We start from the raw sequence: 19520 nt of genomic DNA, 5'->3' as shown, positions 1-19520 counted from the left end.
TCCTGGCCTTTTCCTTCTTGTTCTTGTGCCATGTCCCCTAGTTGGGCCCTGGTCTCTCCTGGTGGGAAGGCTCTCTCACAGGCCCTCCTCCCTTCTGGTTGTGGATAGAGTATCTATTCTACGTTAAGGAATCTGCGGCTAGTAGTCTCTATCAGATGTACAAGTTACTTACCTTCGGTAACGATGTATCTGGTAGAGGCGATTCTAGCCGCAGATTCCTTCACGACCCGCCCTTCCTCCCCGTTCTGCGAGGACCCTCTGCTTGGTTTTCTGCGCTTGCCTCTCTCTGGGTGGCTTGTCTTCTGTGGGGGTCCTGTTGGGCTTTCCTCCAGCTGAGTTCTCTCCAGTGTAGGGGCCTGCTTTTGCTCTTTTTTCCTTTGTTGTTACAATTTCTGATCCCCTGCTGTCTTCTACGCTGGGGGGTTCTTTTGCCTGTCCTTGGCACTCCTGCTCCTTTCAGAGGCTTTGGCCCTCCTTGACTGTTTAGTCTGGGGGTGGATTGCTGTTGCTCCTCTGTTCCGAGCTTGTGGCCCTTTGCTGTGTGGTCTGTGGTTGCAGTCTCTCTCTCTCTCTTACAGCGCTTTCCACTGCTTATGCCTCCAGCCTGGCTATCGCCTTGGCTTGCATGGTGGTTCCACCGAGGGGTGCTTTACGCTTTCCCTGCTGTGGCTTTACTGATGTGGCCTTCTGGTGCTCACCGGTGCTATCGCCTGGCTTGCACAGTTGTTTTTCGCACACTGTTCCCATGCTCTCCTCAGTTTTGTTGTGATGGCTCCGCGTTGTGGCGTGGAAAAGTTCTCCGAAGCAAACTGACGTCAGCACGCCGGGGTGGGGCTTATGTGACATCGCTGACGTCATGCCCGTGGAGGACGTTGGGGTGGAGTCGCGAGGTACCACCCCCAGCGCGCAGAGATGCTGGGCAAGAAACTTTTCCGGGTCCAGTCTCACGCCTGGGGATAATTTTACATTAAGAAATCTGCGGCTAGAATCGTCTATACCAGATGCATCGTTACCGAAGTTAAGTAACTTGTACTTTACGGCAACAACTACTGCAGTCTTTTCTGGAGTCCCACTTAGAGAATTTTTTTAAAACAGCGACTTGGAGAACGACGCATTCTTTCATGAGGTGCCATGAACACTGTTGCAGAGCCAGTTTTTTAACTTCTCTATTTTATCGTACGGTTGCTTGCAAACTCTTTTATCACTTTGTATTAGAGAAGGTGAAAGTTTTAAACACACACAAGTGTTAGCATCATGTCTGCCCTCTTATCTAGGCTGACATATTTTTGTTGTTTTTGTTACGGTTGCTGCCATGTTAAGAAGGACACATACAGTACTAGCTAAAATGTCAATGTTAATTGAAATGACGCTTTCAAAATCATACTTATTTTGTCTAATTGGAACTTTAGAGTTGCCAAATTTATAAACTTGAGAGAAGAATCTGCAAACAGATGCTGTCAAAGAAAACTGTATTTGGCCGTAGGGGTTGTAGGAGGCTGGTTTAATATATGGTGTACACTTATTCAAGTGAGGCACCTTGCACTAATCCAGACAACCCTTATGGTAACTTTTGTGGTCTTTGATGGCCATAGAAAGCTCTCAAAGTGGAAGGTGTGGAGAGCAGCCTTCAGGCTTATCGAGAAGGAGTGTAAAGCAGCTTGTTTTACCAACTCTAATCAACAGTGTAAGTTAAATGAAAAAGAACCACATAGTGTTTATTGAAAAAGACTTATATTTATTACACAATACTCACCAACACATTGGTATATCACCTATGGAGAAATATCAACACAATACACAAGAATACTTTTGCAATAATCAGGTAAGTAGCACTAATATACACTGGTCTCCAGGGGGAGACCTAACCATATACTAAGAAAGTGGAATGCAAATTACAAAGGAGAATGGGTCTCAAACCAGAAGACTCAGATGAGCTGGGGACACCAGGAACCATCCAAGTTAAGTACCCAGAAGCCCCACGGAGGCGTGTGCAGAGTGGAAACACAGCCACATGCCCAGTAGAAGTAAATGGAAAAGTAATAGTTGCAGTTTTAGAGAAGAAGGACCCTTCCCAGAGGACCCCGAAGAAACCCTTTGGAAGACGTAAGGTTGGAGTGCCACCCCACCCACAGGACTCCGAGAGCAGTGCAGATAAGTAGGCTTCAGCTTGGCATTGCTTATCATTCCACCACTGAGTCGGTGGGTCGAGCTATTGTCCGGTCAGTCGCTCTGCGTCGCTATGCCTGACTGCGCAATGGCTGTTTCCCTGCCAATGTCCAGGAGCGTCTTAGGGATTTGCACTTTGATGGGGTCACATTGTTCGACAGACATGCTGACTCGGCGGTTCAACGTCTCATGTCAGAGCTTCCATTAATTCCATGGGTTCTAGTCCTTGTGTGGACTTTGCATTTGGTTGCAGTCTTGTCACTGCTTTGTTTGTAAGCTCCGTCTCTGGGTTCAAGACATCATTACCCAGGTGGACTGTGCAGCTTTTCGCCGTCTTGCCCTGCTTTTGCTACAGCTGGCCAGCTGTTTTTGCATTTCTTTTTGAGCCCTCTGCCTAAGAGCTCATCTCAAGAGGTGTTCCTTGATTTTGTAGGGATGTGCTATACCCTATGTGGGGTACTTGTTGGCTATTGTATAGCCCTGACACAGGAAGTTTCGAAGGCTTCCGTGGAGTCTTCTGTAGAATGATTCTTTTATGTCTCTGCTGCGGGCCTCCTGATTTGCCCAGCTCTTCCTACTGTGGTAGGACGTCCCCTCTGGTGAGACCCACTGGTTTGGTGTGACTCTCTCCTGGGGCTTCTGGGTTGTCCTCTACGGGTTGGTCCGTAGATCTCTCCTGCCTCTGTGGAGGCCCACTTCCTGAGGTGTTGTTTCGGCACGTGCCTCTTCGGGGTCTGGTGTTCTGTTTCTTTCCGGAACGGTTTATCTGTGTTTGTATACACTCAAGATGTGTTCACTGTCACAGTGTGCCAGCGGTGTTCCTTGCACCTCTGTCTTGGCTACGTTCTATTCTGGTCCATTCCTGGTGTGGGGAAGTGTTTACGTCTTCTCTCATCGCTCGGGCCCAGTGGGGTTTTTTGTCTATGGGCAGTGGAATGTCCGCCAGCTAAGTCACTGTTATGCGTTGCCTTGTTTTCTATTTCCATCTGCACTTCCCTGGCAGGGACTCCAGTCCCTTTGATGATTGCCACGCTGAGGGTTAGGTGCTTCTGCTCCTGGTCTCTGCTGCTGTTTTCTGACTCACTGTGGCCTAGTGGTCTATGTTCCACTCCAGGTGTTTCTCTGGTTGTGGGTTCTCAGTCAACACTAAACGCGATATTGCTTTCTTTTCTGTCAGACTTGTGTCTGTGTATTTTTCACCCTTCCTCATGAGTGAGTGGTCGGTGTCCCCGACTGTCTCACGGGAGGACAGGGCTCCTTCCCCGTTGACAGGATGCTGTCGCTTTTTCGGTGTCTCGACATTGTTGTGACCCGCTTCACACTGGTGCTGTTGTGCCGCTTGTGGAGTCTCTTTTACCTGGGGCACTTCGAGTTCTTCCCCTTGCTTTCAATTTTGTTTATATACGCGCCTCTATATGTATATATCTATATCTCTGTGTATATATATATATGCTTATATATACATATTGTGAGCTTTTCCACAGTGTGAGAGCACGCTTCCTAGGTTTCACGTGCCTGGTATTGGGGGTCTTTACCCCAAATATATATATTTATATATATCTCTCCCTCTCCCTCTCCCTCTCCCTCTCTGTGTACCTCCTGGTTTTCCCGTTTTTTCCTTCACCATTGGTACCTCTGGGTACGGTTGACGGCTTCACTACCTGATGCCTCAGTCTTTGGGCTTTTTCATAGGTGTGGTGTAGTTCTCATGGTACACACTGTCTCCTTGTGTGTATCCTGTCATCGACATGCATGTTGCTTCTGGTAGCCACGGTTCTGTATATCTAGGCATGGTGACGTTGTTCCCTCACCTTCCTTTCTTGGCATCCTCTGTGATGTATGCTTAGTTTGTCTGCTCTGATGCTGACCTACAGTCTTGTCCCTCCTTTGGGACTGTGTCTATTGCGGATCCATGGGATCTGGTGTTCAATTGAACTTCTTGTTGCAGAAGTTTATACACGTTCTTCCATTGTGCACTGACCTTGTTGGTTCTGTGTCTTTCTTTCTTTTATTCCTGCTTGGACGACTGAGGTCTCACCTGTCCTCTGCAGGATTGTGGTGCCTTTGCCTTCCCTTTTTGATTGCTCCCCTGTGGAGCTTCATGGGTCTGGTGTCAGCCGTGCTGGCATTTGCTGCTCCCCCTGTGTTTTGGTCAATATTATTGACAGCTTCCTTCTCTTTGGAACTTGGTGGGTTTTCTGTCGCAGACCCTCCTCCGATGGAGTATGGCTTTGGTATCTCCAGGTGAGGTTCTGCCCACTGGCCTCCTTACAGGTGGCCTTGGCCTTAAGAGGTACTCTGGCTCACCTGCCTCTGGGGCAGGATGTGTCGCTCTGTTCTGGCGCATTGGCTCTCCACCCTTTCTAGTTTTGGGTAGATAGGTTACATGCTTTCAGTGCTCTTCTGCCCAGGTTATCTGGCATGGAGATTCCATGTTCTTCCAACCTCCCTCGGCCCTCTTGTTTCCCCTCCATTGCCTTGGGGTTTATGCTGCAGTCGATAGGGTTGAGGTTCTATTTGCCTATGTTCCACTTCTTAGGTCACTGTGGGGAGCGTGGTGAACGTGCTCTGTTGTTACTCACTTTTTGTCACTCGCCATGACACATGTTGTTCTAGTCTTGTTGTCCTTTACAGTTACTTCCTGTGGTTCCGGGCTGTCTTTCATGCGCATCCATTCTGTGGTTGTGCACTGTCCTTCGTTTGACTTTCCCTTCATTTCCAATGCCATTGCCTCTTCGGAGGGGCGTGGCTCATTGCTTGGGAGAGACTGTTTCTGGTGACGGGGGCTTTATTCGCTCCCTTCAATTCCTTTAAGTATTGAGTACTCTTTCAACATGGTCCTTTCAAGTGTTGAGTACCCTTTTCACATGGTGAGGGTTCTCCTCATTCTATGGTCTCTTGTTCTTGTCTCACAGATTTTTGTTCTTTTTCCGCACACTGTTCCCATACTCTCACAGTTTTTGGTTCCCACAAGAAAACTGACGTCGGCATGCGGGGGCGGACCTATATGGCTCCATTGACGTCACTTCCGTGGACGACGTCAGGGCGGAGCTGGGCGACTCCGCCCCCCCTGGCGGGCAGAGGTACTGCTGGGGAAAAAGATTTTTCCGGATCCAGTCTGACGCCTGGGGGGATATTCTGAGTTAAGGAATCTGCAGCTAGACTGTGTCTCTACCAGATGCATCGTTACCGAAGGTAAGTAACTCGTTCATGTGAAGATTTACAACTTTTTAAAGACTTTGGCTCATAGTAGCAATTCTTTAACTCTGAGATTAATTAATTCTAACTGTTATATTTTTTTATTGGCCTAGCTAAAAAGGTCAGCAATATTGATATTGTGATATAAAGCTTGTAAAGGAAATTTAGAAGAACTATTTGATTTCATCAGCTGTTGTTCCCCTAGCAATTTGTGAATTTCAGAATTCTCTGATTGTCTTGGTCTGCAGATGCGGAGGCTGAAAATGTAATGCCAGAGAACGTAAATGAATGTCCTTCCCCAAATAACTCTTTGAAATCATTTGAATATTATGGGAAACCGAGCAAGGTAAAATATGCACACTTAAAATATATTTAATACCTTGCACATCTGATATTCAGAGTTCAGTGTAAGATGTTAGTAGATAAACTGTCAACTTTGGAGCATAAGAACTTTGCCAAATTACCTTCCTATGAAAGTATTTTGTATTGACACGATGAGGCATTCTTAGAATAATTTAAAGGTTTAAAAATACGAAACGCCATCTCTGTGAATTCATTTTTGATGTAAATTGACCATTTTAGCTATAAAGGAGTTGAGGACTCTGCATGCCGTGGTGATGCAGCTTGATTGCTTGTAGAGCTCCCGTTGAATTTAGATATAACCAATGGTTTTAAGATACCCGGACACCAAATTTGTAAAAGATCTCACAAACAATGCACCATAAGGCTTATGAAACACTTGGATGGGTATAGCACCTACCATTCTCATCTACAGTGTTGTTGTCACACCCGATGTTTCCAGAGTTTCACATTTCTGCATTAAAGCAAATATCTTGTATGACGTTTCGCACACATTCCTTGTATGAGCCCATTCCTAGGTACCAGAATTGATCTTGAAGAAAAATTGCCCTATAAGAAGTTATTGCCACTAGGTGCTGCTGTGCGACTCCAATCGTGAAACCTGAAGCCTAAGCCGTAAGTAAAGTTTCTGATGGATGCATCTGTAGGAGAGTAGGGTCTGCTTTCTATGTTCACCCCCACATTTTGCTTTTGCTTCACTGGTTTTTGACTTAGATGTGGCTGTGGGCCTGCCAATCAGACCCACAGCCCAGCTGTTCTCTCTCTAAATTCATACTATGTACTTTAGGTGCATAACCCAATTGGTAAGGATCACCTTATTGGACCCTGTATAGTGTACCTTAGGTACCCAGGGCATAGGTGTACCCTAGGCCTACCAGGGGCTGCAGCATGTATTATGCCACCCCTGGCTGGCCTTCCATTATGACACAATTGGCTGATCACTCAGCTGGGGCAAGGTCGTGTAATCACCCCTTGCTTAGGTGTAGTATTCCTATACCTACCTTGTATATAGACACATGTGTACCTATCAGCCACTCCTTTGGCAGGCCTTAACAATCCTGGAGGCAGAGTGCTTGGTAACATGTGAGATGGTGCTCTAGCATGAGCTGAGCCTGTCTGCAGCTTTCGTAACCATGTCCTTATAGCTGTTCTATGATATAGCCTACCATATACTCTTAAAGTACCTTATAATCTTAAACGGTTATGGTAACTATGGTTTGGCTTTATCAAAACATGTCGTGTAAGGTGTCTAACACTGTGGAATAATACCCCCATACCATTTCTGGCAATGAGGATTTTATTCCTCCCTTCTAGAGGGAGAAGACATGTTGAAACCTACTTGCCCGGTTAAAGTTAACCAGAGCCCCAGCATCACAAAATGGATGCTGCTGCCACAGACACAAGTCTGACCTCCTGCTGCTGGGAGTCCTTCCAGCGAGGGACGCTTGGACAATAGGTTTCCTGCCTTGGGAGGTGCGAGCACCACCCCAGACAGGACTTAGTGTATTGGGGCAGGGAGGGATGAAAGAAACTAGACACTGCCTGGGGCACACAAGGTGTCCCATGCATAGTCCAGTTCAGACCGGCGCTGGGGCACTCCAGCCCCAGCTCTGGCGTGAAACTGGACAAAGGAAATTGGGTGTAACCACTCCCCTTCCTGGTCCCACCCATAGGAGGGACCTTGCAGGTAGCCCAGCCCACTAGCCCAGTATATCAGTAGGTAGCTGAGCCCTGCAGAAATTAGATTATCCTGAATCTGCAACTTGAACAGAAACTCTGGACCTTCGACATTCGACCTCAGGAAGAAGACTGAAGAATCTCCCTTGTGGCCAAGGAGTGACCACCCTGGGCAACCAGGCACCATCCAGCGACCGCTGCTTGCTTTGCGACTGATCCTACGAGGGACGACTGCAGAGACTGACCAGCACCGAGACTTCCAGACACCTCTGAACCAGATCCACATCTACAGCAAAGCTGAGACCCGTGGAGGCGACGAGGGACGTGGGACCGGCGACTTGGGAAAAGTGGCTAGTAACTGACTAGCGCGACTTCGGAGGCTTCCTCGAGGCTGTGCTTGGGGAATTGAGAAGCCCCCATCCCGAGCACCATCTGCAAAGAAGATCAGCTCCCCACACTTCACGTGTTCTGCGTGGGGCCCTTCTGCACCTGAGTTGCTCGACGTGTTGTCCGGTTGCTGGCCCGTTGGCTAGTGACCTCTGCGAGACGAACCTTTGATTTCACCTTGCTGGTCCGGCTCCTCCAGACTGGCACCCGCTCCTCTGTGAAAGAGAAGCACCCCAGACCTTCCTGGTCTGCACCAGAAGCAAGTCCTCCATCCTGCGTGGGTTCCGCTTGCCAAGGCTTGTTGGGTCCTGACTCGACTTCGACGCCGCCGACAGCAAGAGCCTTCGTGGGACAGCTCGCCTTCTGGTCCTGGTCGTCCTCGACGCCTCCTGGTACCCGTGGCTGCTGCGACAAGCTTCACCTCTTCACCTGCATCTTCACGACATTGCCTGGTTCCTTCCCGGCTCCTGGCTGGTGACCTAGACTCTGTCCCTTCTGCTTGCAGATATCCTTCCTTCTTGATTCCATCCTTGGGATCCACCGGACACTCTTCACTGACTGCCTGTCAGCAACTTTCCTTCAGGCATCCATAGGAGTCAACGACGAAACCCGACACAAGTTCACACCTATGCACCCGCAGCCCGTGGGCTAGGTAACTTGAGTACTACGGTGCTCACAAGGGTATTGACTATCCTAGGGTCTAGTTTCCAAGTCTCGAACTCCTAGCTATTCCAGAAGTGTCCTAAAACTGTTAATTTCTAATAACTACTATTTCTATCGACTTTTACGCATTACGCGTGAGTGTTTCCACTCTGCACCTGAATCCCGTGGGCCTCCCACTTCCTAACCTTTGGTAGTATAGTGTAGCCCCAGCGATTCCCTAGGCCTAGGCCTATCCTGTGTTCGTGACAGTGGTTCTTATACCACTTACTTAGTATATGGTTTGCGTGGCCCCTAGGGCCTAACTGTATCACTTACCTGTGTGACTTAATGTATGCTTAAATAAGACTGTGTTGTACTTACCTCGAATCTCATAAAGAGTGCTGAGGGTTTGACTAGAATAAATACATTCTATTTTTATATATATCTGTTGTGGTATCCTTTCATTTGGTATTCAAGGGATTACATATGGTATAACAGCTGGCTTCACATGCCATACAGAGTTTAGCCTAAGACTGCTCTTGTCCATGCTACCACTAGGATAGCTGGTCTATAAGGTTGACTTTACAACCAATCACCATAAGGGTTGTTTGGACTGATACAAGGTGTACACTAGAATTAGTGACATCATATATCAGGCCAACTTCTCACAGCATCTGCCAGTGGATTCCTCACCTTGTGAATATCCCCTGCGCCAGCAACCTTCGGAAACTTTTTTCAGCTCTCCACGCCGACGAGGACAACGTCACAGAAGCACGGCTCCGCACGCAGCTCCTCTGACATCACTGGATCCATGAGAGGACCTTGTCTGCGTGATGACGTCAGTTCCCTTTTTTCCGCGCCGTCGACGCTAACGGTTTTCTGGGACTCTCCGTAGCTTTGGCTAGTTACTTTGTGTTTCTGCTGGTGTTTCTCTTTCTTCTTGCTTCTTGTTCAAAGATGTCGACGAAGAAGTCCGGATTCAAGCCGTGTAGAGAGTGCGGTAAGCCCATGTCCATCACGGATCCGCACGAGGACTGTGTCTGGTACCTGTCGTCAGATTACGACGTCGAGGGATGCTCTTGCTGCCGAAAGATGAGTACTAAGGCCTTAAAAGAAAGAGAAGCTAAGTTGTTTACAGCAAGGATGAAAGAAGAGAGGTCGAAGATGCTCCAGATCGAGGTCAAGGTCGAGGTCAAAGTCGACGTCGGGACATGCTTCTAAGTCCAAGAAGCATAAAAAGAAGAAGAGGCATGGTTTGCGACACCATTCGGATAAGGAAGCGGCTCCGAGATCGACTTCTCCTACTGGACGTCGTAAGGACTATATTTCTCCCTCTCCTGTCTCAAATCCTGCTTCTCCTGTTTGCCTGACCTCGCCTGCGGCTTCACCGGAGCACTCTCCGGCTCCGACTCCGGCTCTATCTCCGACGCCGACACATTCTCCGGCTCCAGTTGAAGAAGCTCCGGCTCCTGATGAGTCTTCGACTCCGCTGGCTCCACCGTTGGCGCCGATTGCCGCGAGTCCGGTTATGCCTCAATCTGAGCCCTATCCCCCCTTTCCAGGCCCGGGACAAGACCCATCGCATTATTTGAATCCAATGTATGGCGTCTTCACGAGAGCGATGTACCCCTCTGGAGCACCTTCGGGTCCCATGGGTCCAATGGCTTTTAATCTGGGTGTTCCTCAAGCCTACGCTCAGGCTCCATTGATGCCTTTTTTGCCAGCGACGCTGTCTTGGCATTTCCCGGCGCTGAGGACATCGACGCCGCTTCCATCTTCTCCGGCTCCAGTTCAACCTCATTCGACTCCAGCTGCTCCTCCGGATCCGTGTTCGACGCCAGTTCCGGCGCCGTCTGAGTCGGTTGCGACGCCGCCGGTCCTGAGGATTAGGCCCAGGCGAGAAGCTCAAAGAGTCCTGGAGGAGCAAAGGTACCAGGTTGAAGAGATGGAAGAGGGTGAGCTCATGGAGTCTGATGACTTGTTTGAAGAATTGAAGGAGGCTAGTTGCCTGGATTTGTCACCAGAGTGGGAGATTACTCCTCCAGCCAATACTCCCTCTAAAGATGTGGCTCCCTACCACACGGTCATTAGGAAAGCAGCGGAGCTTTTGGATTTACAGCTGCCAACTGCTGAATTCAAACCTAACATCCTTACTGAGGTTTTACATTCTCCCTCCACCGTGACAGAACATTTACTACCATTTAATGAGGTCATCACTGAACCAGTCATGGAGGTATTGCGAAAGCCATTTTCAGCTCCTGCAGTTTCTAAAGCTGTGGCTGGAAGGTACAGGGCGGCTCCAGGTGATCCAGACTTTCTTACTTCCCATCCTTCTCCGGAAAGTCTGGTGGTTCAGGCTGCTTGCTCTAAGAGGTCTTCCGGTGCCTTTCCACAGGTCCCTAGTGACAGGGACGCTAAAAAGCTCGACCAATCGGCCAAGAAAGATTTCTCCTCGGCTAGTATGGCCTTAAAGTCAACAAATGCCACCTGTCTCTTGGGCCGTTATATCCACGCTCTCATGGATTCTGCTAAACAGCTGGCTCCCAAGTTATCTGAGGAGGACAGGTAGAACTTTAATGAAGTGCTGTTAGACACTCAGGCGGCTGCGCGTCAGGTTATCCAAAGTGGCCTGGACACTGCGGACTCTTGTCGCCAGAATCATGGGCTCCTCGGCGCCACAAGAAGTGGTGCGTGGCTGAAATCATCTGAGTTCTCCCCTGATGTGCAGGCAACGCTTCTGGACCTGCCTTTTGATGGTTCTGGGCTTTTTGGTAAAAAGGCTGATGCGGCATTATAAAGATTTAAGGAAAACCACGGCCAAATCTATGGGTCTGCAGACACAGCCTAGGGGTTCTTTTAGGAGATACAGAGGCTTTGGAAGGTCGTCCTTTCGGACCTACAGGCAGCCCCAGCAGCAGCAACAGCAACAGAACACCCTGTATAAGAGCTATAGGGGCAGTATCAGAGGTCGTGCTCGAGGTCGGCAGCTCTCCTCCTCCTCTTCCTCTTCCTCCTTCCCTCCCACCACTGCAAAGCAGCCCTACATCCACCATTCTGGATCATGTTGGTCCTGTGGGGGGCCGGCTTACCCATTTTCTACAAGATTGGGAATCGGTCACTTCAGACCTTTGGGTTCTAGATCTTGTAGAAAATGGGAACGCTCTTACCTTTCGGGATTTTCCTCCGAATTACCCTCCTTGTCAAGGTGCTTGCTCGGAGGACCACCTTCTTCTCCTGCAGGAGGAAGTCATTACGTTACTAAAAAAGGTGCGATAGAGGTGATTCCAGAGCAGGAGAGCGTCAGGGATGCTACTCCCGGTATTTCCTGATTCCGAAAAAGGATGGCAGGCTACGTTCAATTCTGGACCTCAGGATCTTGAACCTTTTTCTGAAGCAAGAGAAGTTCAAGATGCTCACCCTTGCGCAGGTCCTTCAAGCGGTGCAACAGGAGGACTGGATGGTGTCGATCGACTTGCAGGATGCGTATTTCCACATCCTTATCCTGAAGTCGCACAGGAAGTATCTCCGTTTTACGGTAGGGTCGCAACATTATCAGTTTGCGGGCCTTCCGTTTGGTCTTACTACTGCACCTCGAGTCTTCACGAAGGTGATGGCAGTGGTGGCAGCCCATCTCAGAAGATCGGGGATTCCAGTTTTTCCCTATCTGGATGACTGGCTGATCAAAGCGAAGTCGCTAGAGAAGGTGCTTCATCATCTGCAGGTTACAACCCAGCTGTTGTACAAATTGCGTTTTTCGATAAACATGCCCAAATCTCACCTGGTGCCCTCTCAGCGCAACCTGTTCATAGGGGCGGTACTGGACACTACTGTGTGTCGAGCATTCCCTCCTCCTCAAAGGATTCTCGACATACAGGAAATTATTCCCTTGTTTTACAATGGAGCGGTCGTTCCATTCCTGAAGGTCCTTCAGCTGCTTGGTCTGTTTGCTTCCTGCATTCTGTTGGTCAACCATGCACGCTGGCACATGAGGGCGCTCCAGTGGTGCCTCCGCAGGCAGAGGTATCAGCACAACGAAGATCTCAGGGAGTCTGTGAGGATCTCCAGAGAAGCTGCAGCGAATCTGTCTTGGTGGAGTGTGGAGGGCAATCTGTCTCAAGGAAAGCCCTTCCATCTACCTCCATCGGTGGCCACAGTGATAACGGATGCATCCACCTTAGGGTGGGGTGCGCATCTGGGGGATCTGGAGGTCAAGGGTCTTTGGTCTCCAGAGGAAAGGTTGCTTCACATAAACCTTTTGGAATTGCGGGCGATACATTTGGCACTCAAGGCCTTCCTCCCTTCCCTTCGCGGTCAGTCGGTTCAAGTCCTGATGGACAACACTACCGCGATGTGGTATGTCAACAAGCAGGGAGGAGTGGGGTCGCATTGTTTCTGCAGGGAGGCTCTGCGTCTCTGTTCCTGGGTTCAGGATCATCAGATTTGTCTGATGGCAAATCATCTGGCCGGGGTTCTGAACGTGCGTTCAGACAGTCTCAGCCGGCAGTTCTCTGCCGACCACGAGTGGAGGCTCCATCCGGAGGTGGTTCGTCACGTCTTTCGGACGTGGGGAACTCCTTGGGTGGACCTGTTTGCCACTCACGAGAACGCTCACTGTCCGTCATTCTGCAGTCTCCAGTATCCGATGCAGGGGGTTTTGGGGGACGTGTTTCAGATGAGATGGGACTCACATCTCCTTTACGCGTTTCCTCCCATACCCTTGATTCCTCGGGTTCTGAGGAAGATTCGCCAAGACCGGGCCCAAGTCATATTGATCGCCCCGGATTGGCCAAGAAGGGTGTGGTATACAGATCTTCTCCACCTCTCCTTGTGCCTTGCGCTCCGTCTCCCTCTCAGGGCAGACCTCCTCTCACAGTCGGAGGGGCAGGTTCTACACCCCCACCTCCAGAGCTTACACCTTCATGCCTGGAGATTGAACGGGGCAACCTGAATTCTTTCTCTCTCCTGCCTGATGTGGTAGATGTAATATTGTCTGCCAGACATCATTCCACTAAATCTATCTACTCTTATAGGTGGTCTAAATTTGTTCTTTGGTGTGGTGAGAAGTCTATTGACCCTTTGAGGGCTCGTTTATCCAACATTCTTCAGTTTGCTCTTTCTCTTGCTCAGCAAGGCTTTGCTGTAGCTACTGTAAAGGGATATTTATCGGCTTTGTCGGCATTCCTTTGCTTGCCGGATCAGCCGTCCTTGTTTAAGTCACCTATTGTATTACGATTCCTTAAGGGCCTTACCAACAAGTTTGCGCCTTCTCCTTTTATTGTGCCTCAATGGGACTTAAATCTTGTCTTAACTTACCTGATGGGTTCTCCTTTCGAGCCCTTGCACAAGTGTCCCTTAAGGCGGTTGTCTTTCAAAACAGTTTTTCTCATTGCTATTACCTCGGCAAGGAGGGTAAGTAAGCTTCAAGCTCTGAGTTCAAAACCCCCGTTCTTGACCATTCATGCTGAAAGAATGGTACTCAGAACCAGGGCTGCTTTTCTGCCTAAGGTGGTAACTCCTTTCCATCTGGGCAGTCCATTACCCTTCCTACCTTCTATCCTTCTCCTCACCCTTCCAAGGAGGAGGAGCGGCTTCACCGCTTGGACCCTAAGAGGACAGTGAGCTTTTACCTCGGTAGGACTAAAGACTTTCGAGTGGATGACCAGCTCTTTGTGGGCTTTATTGGCTGCAGGAAAGGCAGAGCGGTGCACAAGCGCACCCTTTCCAGATGGATTATCTTGTGCATCAAGATCTGTTACTCTTTGGCCGGTAAGGAACCTCCAGAGGGTATAAGAGCTCATTCTACCAGGGCAAAGTCTTCTACATCAGCCTTATCTAGAGATGTTCCTGTGGAGGACATTTGTAGGGTGGCAACTTGGGCCTCCCTCCACACTTTCGCGAAGCATTACTGCTTTGATACCGAGGTGAGGAGGGACGGACACTCTGCTCGTTCCGTCCTTCAGGACTTTTTGGTATAGAAGGGTGGACACCCTCATCCTGGAGTGGGGACTGCTGTGGGAATCTATTCACAAGGTGAGGAATCCACTGGCAGATGTATCCATCAGAAGAACAAGTTACTTACATTCGGTAACGCTTTTTCTGGTGGATACAGTATCTGCCTGTGGATTCCTCACTGACCCACCCGCCTCCCCGTTGTCTCAAAATGTATTTGTTATTGTCAAAGGCAGTGTGTTATTTTTCTTGCCTTTCTGTATTATCTTCACACTGTGTGTGTTGTTTTGTATATTATGTACTGTGTATACTGTATATATATTTCTGTCAGTCCGTCCGTGTGCCTCGAAGGCACGGAAAAAAGGGTGGAACTGATGTCATCACGCCGACGAGGTCCTCTTATGGATCCAGTGACGTCAGCGGAGACGCGTGCGGATCCGTGCTTCTGTGACGTCAGCGTGGAGAGCTACAAAAGTTTCCGAATGTTGCTGGCGCAGGGGATATTCACAAGGTGAGGAATCCACAGGCAGATACTGTATCCACCAGAAAAAGCGTTACCGAAGGGAAGTAACTTGTTCTTATGAGGAGCTGCCTATGATATTAGTTCCTTTTTTCCACATCTCCTCACATACACAATTTAGAGCTCCTAATATGTACTTTTTTTCTTTGAGAGTTAACATCATTTAAAATTTTGTAATATTAAAGTCTTTTAGTCCAACGAGCCAGGTATTTTTTAATTTTACTTTCTCATTCACTCCTGACCCTTCCACTCAGACTCCTACACAACACGTAGTATTTTCACAATAACAGTACTCCCACGCAGTCGTCGGTCGCAGCACACCCGTCCCGCAGCGGGCGGGAAGACCCCATGATAAAGCATGACACCAAGGGCCCGTTTGGTGTGTGAGGGGTATTTAAACAAACTATGTGTTTCTCCACCATTGTAGGAAACACAAGTAGTCTGGGAGGATACGGCTTGTACATCTATCTGAGGGTGCATCTTTTTGTTTTGTATCTATAGCCTGACTGCGATCCTGCTAATCAGGATCCCAGTCTCTGTGCTTTCTCCCCTAAATTGGCTATGGTAAGTACTTACGTACCCCCCAGATTGGCTACTGGTGCACCCTTATAAGTCCTCAGTATATGATACCCGGGTACCCAGGGCATAGGTACACCAGAGGTCTCCCATGGGCTGAAGCATGTATTTTGCAACCCAAGAGAGACCACTCGAATTGTGACCCCACGTCTGCCATTGCAGCCTGTGTAAGCTAAGTGCTAGCACCACTTATGACAGATATAGGTTTCCCTATATCTGAGGTCACTACACTTAAAACCTTTAAGTCACCCCTAAGGCAGGCCTTTCAATCCTGAAGGCAGGGTGCTTGATTTTAAGTGTGAGGGTGCCCCTGCATGAGCAGGGCACCCCAACAACATTCAGAGTCCATGCTCCCAGGTTGTAAGTGCATCAGCCATTACGTCATATAGAGTGGCCAAGTGTCATTACACGATGACCATCTCTAAACTGGCTGTAACGAACCCTGTCATGTTTGGTGTCAAACATGTTCATGTTGGAATCATGATTCCATGCACTGTAAAGCTTCTCCGGTAGGCCCTCAGTCCTTCCGGTACCTGTCTTCCAGAACCCGACAGCAAGCTAGGGCTGCTGCCGACCAGAGACATTTTTCTGCCCTCCTGCTGCTGAGCCAAGATTGAATAGGAGACGGCAGAACAATAGATAAGACAGGGTTTAGTGTATTGGGGCAGGGTGGGGGTGCTTGCCAGCGCCACTGAGACTGCTTGAAAGCCACATTTGGTGCTTTCCTTGCATACTCCAGTTCAAACCAGTTCAGGGAGCCATTGGCTCCCGCTTTGGCATGAAACTGGACAAAGGACATGGGAGTATCCTCCCCACTGTCCGGACCCTCCTCTGGGAGGGACCCCTGAATCGTCCCAACCCTTTCCTTAGGGTACTTAAGGCCTTACCTGTGGGTGGGTCCCTTGATTTGTCGGCGGACAAGATTCAGATCAAGACACCACCTCATCTTCGACCGTCTGGGCACTCTGGACTTTGCTCTGGGCACCGAGACTGCATCTGGGAAGACTCGTCCTGCTAGTCTGCTGCAACGTCCGTGCCTGTGCTCCATACAGGATCCTTCCAAGGCCTGTGGACATCCAAGACACCTGAAGGAATCTCCCTTGAAGTGAAGGAGTCACTTCTGTGCATCTGCAGGCACCGCAACCAAGCTGACCGGTCTGCTGCTGCTGGGCCTCCACGGACTCCAAAAGGGTCAGCAACACAGGTGGTGTTTCTACAACTCCCTGGTCCCAGCACTGTCTTCTCACCAAGTTTGAGCACAGTATCCCTAATCTGAACCACACGAACCTAACCCCTGTGCACCTCGTTAACTTGTCGTTGCAAATGCTTGTTGGCTCTTTTCCTCAGAGATCTTTGGGCTCCAAGTAGCCCCCAAATCAAGCATCTTCTGTGACCAAGATCTTCATTCGCACTGCATCTCTTGCACCTTGGGCCTGCTTCTTTGGTGAGCTGTGCGAGGTCCTCATGCGACTCCAGTGCCTCTAGCCTGTGGGTCCTCTTCAGGGTCTTGTTTGATTCCAGTGGGCTCCCCTGATTGCTCAGGGCCTAATCTGACTCCCCTGTTCGTGGTGAGTCACTTGGACTTTGCTGGTCCCGACACTGCACCTTTTTCTCCTTCCACTTTGTTTGCAGTTGCCAAGGCTTGTTGGTGCTCCCGACAGACACCGACCCCTCAACTCTTAACATCCAATGTGGGACAGCACGTGAACAGCTCCTGGTCTTCCACAGCGTCGCCTGGTCCACATAGCTGCAGCTCCAAGGTCACCCTCAACTATCCTGCAACACCGACATCTGTGGGCATTCATCTTCCGTGCCTCCTGGTCACTTCTGAGTGGCATAGACTCTGTCCCTTCAGCTTGTAGGTACTTCCCAACTTTGAATCCACCTTTGGGTTCCACCGGACACTTTCAACTTCTTTGCCAACTGCATCTTCCTGAAGTCTTCCATTGAGTTTGACGGCAGTTTCCGATGCCACTTCGCACCAGTGCACCTGGCTTCCCTCTATTAGGTTTCCTGGTTCCTGGGGTATCCACGTGTGGGGTGACTCTCCAACCTTCCATCTTCCAAGGGGCTTCTTCAGGGTCCTCTGGGAAGGTCCTTCTTAAAAACTGCAACCTCAACTTACCTAGTGACTTGTATTGAGCACACGCGTTCCCACTCTGCACACGGCCTCCGTGGGGTTCCTGGGTTCTTACCTTGGGTTGTCCCATGGGTCCCATGGGTCCCCAGCACTTTTACGTCTTCTGGGTATAGTCCTGACTTGAGTCGTGCTTCGCATACCACTATTTTAGTATATGGCTTGGTCTTCCCTGGTGATCGCTGTGTATTTGTCCTACTCACCTGTTTTGTATTGTGTGCATTGTGTATATATCCAGGTAGGAGACATTTTTATGCCTTAGTGAGTGTCTTATAATAAATACATATTTGTATAAATACACTGTGTGTTTCTTTTTCACTTCATCTATACCAATAAGATTACGTTCTGGTAAAACAAGCTGCTTTACACTCCTTCTCAACTAAGCCTGAAGGCTGCTCTCCACAGCTACCACTTAGAGAGCTTTCTAAGGTTAAGACCTCTAAAATCACCATAAGGGCTGTCTGGATTAGTGCAGGATGCCTACTTACTCAAGTGTGCACCATATACTAAGCCAGCCTCCTTCAACTATCAAAACACCCTTCTTAGTGGCGATTACATCACCTGGAGGGTAAGTGAGTTGCAGGCGTTATCTGAAAGAAACACGTTAGTTAGATTCCTCACCTTACAATATCCCCAGGCGTCAGGCTGGATCCGCAAAGATTTTTCGTCAGCAATACCCTTGCACGTCGCTAGGCGTCGTCTGCGGCTCCACGTCCGTGTCGTGCGCTGAGATGACGTTGTCGGAGTACTTAGATGCCGCCCTCGCGCGCTGGCGTCAGTTCTTCTTTTTTCCGCGCCAGACAGCGCCGATCCGGGCAGAGCATACCCTTTTAGTCATTTTTTGACTAAACTTTTTTGACTCTTTTGGTCTACTCTGTTGACTCGACTCTGGTGCCGGTAGGATGCCTGGTTTCAAACTCTGTGACTCCTGTCACCGACTGATGTCGGTTACGGACCAACACCGCCGGTGCTTCTACTGCCTTGGGGCCGACCACGATTCCGAGTCGTGCCTCGACTGCCGGGCCCTGACTTTGAAGGCTAGGCGGGAGCGGTCCCGCAAGCTACTGTAGTTCCGGCAGTCGGCTCCACCACTCGTCTGGTTCGAAGTCTTCGGATAAGTCGAAGCACAGCAAGAAGTCCAAGAGGCGACATCGCACTTCGGACTCCCCTCGCCGGTCGCGCGACTCGGCTGAGGGTTCGGGTGGTGCCACCCACGCGACTCCGTCTGAGCCGCAGGAGTCGCGTCCATCCCCATACCCGCCGGTCCCTGGGTCCGACACGACTCCGGCGGAGATCAGTGCCTTTCTCTTGGCCATGAGGGGCCTGGCTCCGCCGTCGACGCCTGTCGGCGCACCTTTGGGCCCGCGTGCTCCTCTGGGGGGCCTAGCAAGCCAGCGACCCCTGTGCCGGCGCCGACTCCGGTACCACCTCCGGCGCCGCCTTCGGACGACGCCGTTCCCCGGTTTAGTCCCGGTCCGGGCCCGGATGCCGATGGGTGGCAATTTCATCTTCCGCCCGGCTCCGATCATTCCACCTGTGTACCGGGAATCGGATGACGGTGACGACTGGGAGGGGTCTGAAGACCCTCTGGTCCAGCAGGGCCAGTTATCACAGGACTGGGCAGAAGAGGACTTCTTGGAGAATTGTGGCTCAATGGTTAGAGCGGCAGACCCTGATGCCGAGATCTGGCCCGGGACCAGGGTTCAACTCCTGCCTCGGCGGGTCTTGGGCTCAATTTCCTCGGACCTGTTCATTCTCGCCTCGGTGCCTATTCTAATCATGGGTCCCACTCTGCAACTCTGGGCAATAGCTTGCTTAATCTCCACAACGGCCCCAACAGCGCTGGGATGCCTGGCTACACCTTGGGGGTGCCCAGGAGTGGACATTTCACAGGGAAAAGCCAGGAAG

General features: G+C 50.0%; 1 protein-coding gene across 4 annotated transcripts in view; it reads left to right on the top strand.

Moving 5' to 3' along the window:
• Positions 1–19520, top strand: part of KMT2E (lysine methyltransferase 2E (inactive)) — a 2077373-nt gene that overhangs the window by 2011956 nt on the left and 45897 nt on the right. For all 4 annotated transcript variants that reach the window (XM_085654164.1, XM_085654162.1, XM_085654163.1 and 1 more), the window contains one exon: positions 5613–5710. In XM_085654164.1, the coding sequence (XP_085510290.1) occupies positions 5613–5710 (98 nt within the window). The remainder of the gene's footprint in view (positions 1–5612; positions 5711–19520) is intronic.

The sequence above is a fragment of the Triturus cristatus genome, chromosome 4_1 (assembly GCF_964204655.1).
Source record: "Triturus cristatus chromosome 4_1, aTriCri1.1, whole genome shotgun sequence".
Lineage (NCBI taxonomy): Eukaryota > Metazoa > Chordata > Amphibia > Caudata > Salamandridae > Triturus > Triturus cristatus.
This window is presented reverse-complemented; position numbering and strand designations above follow the sequence as displayed.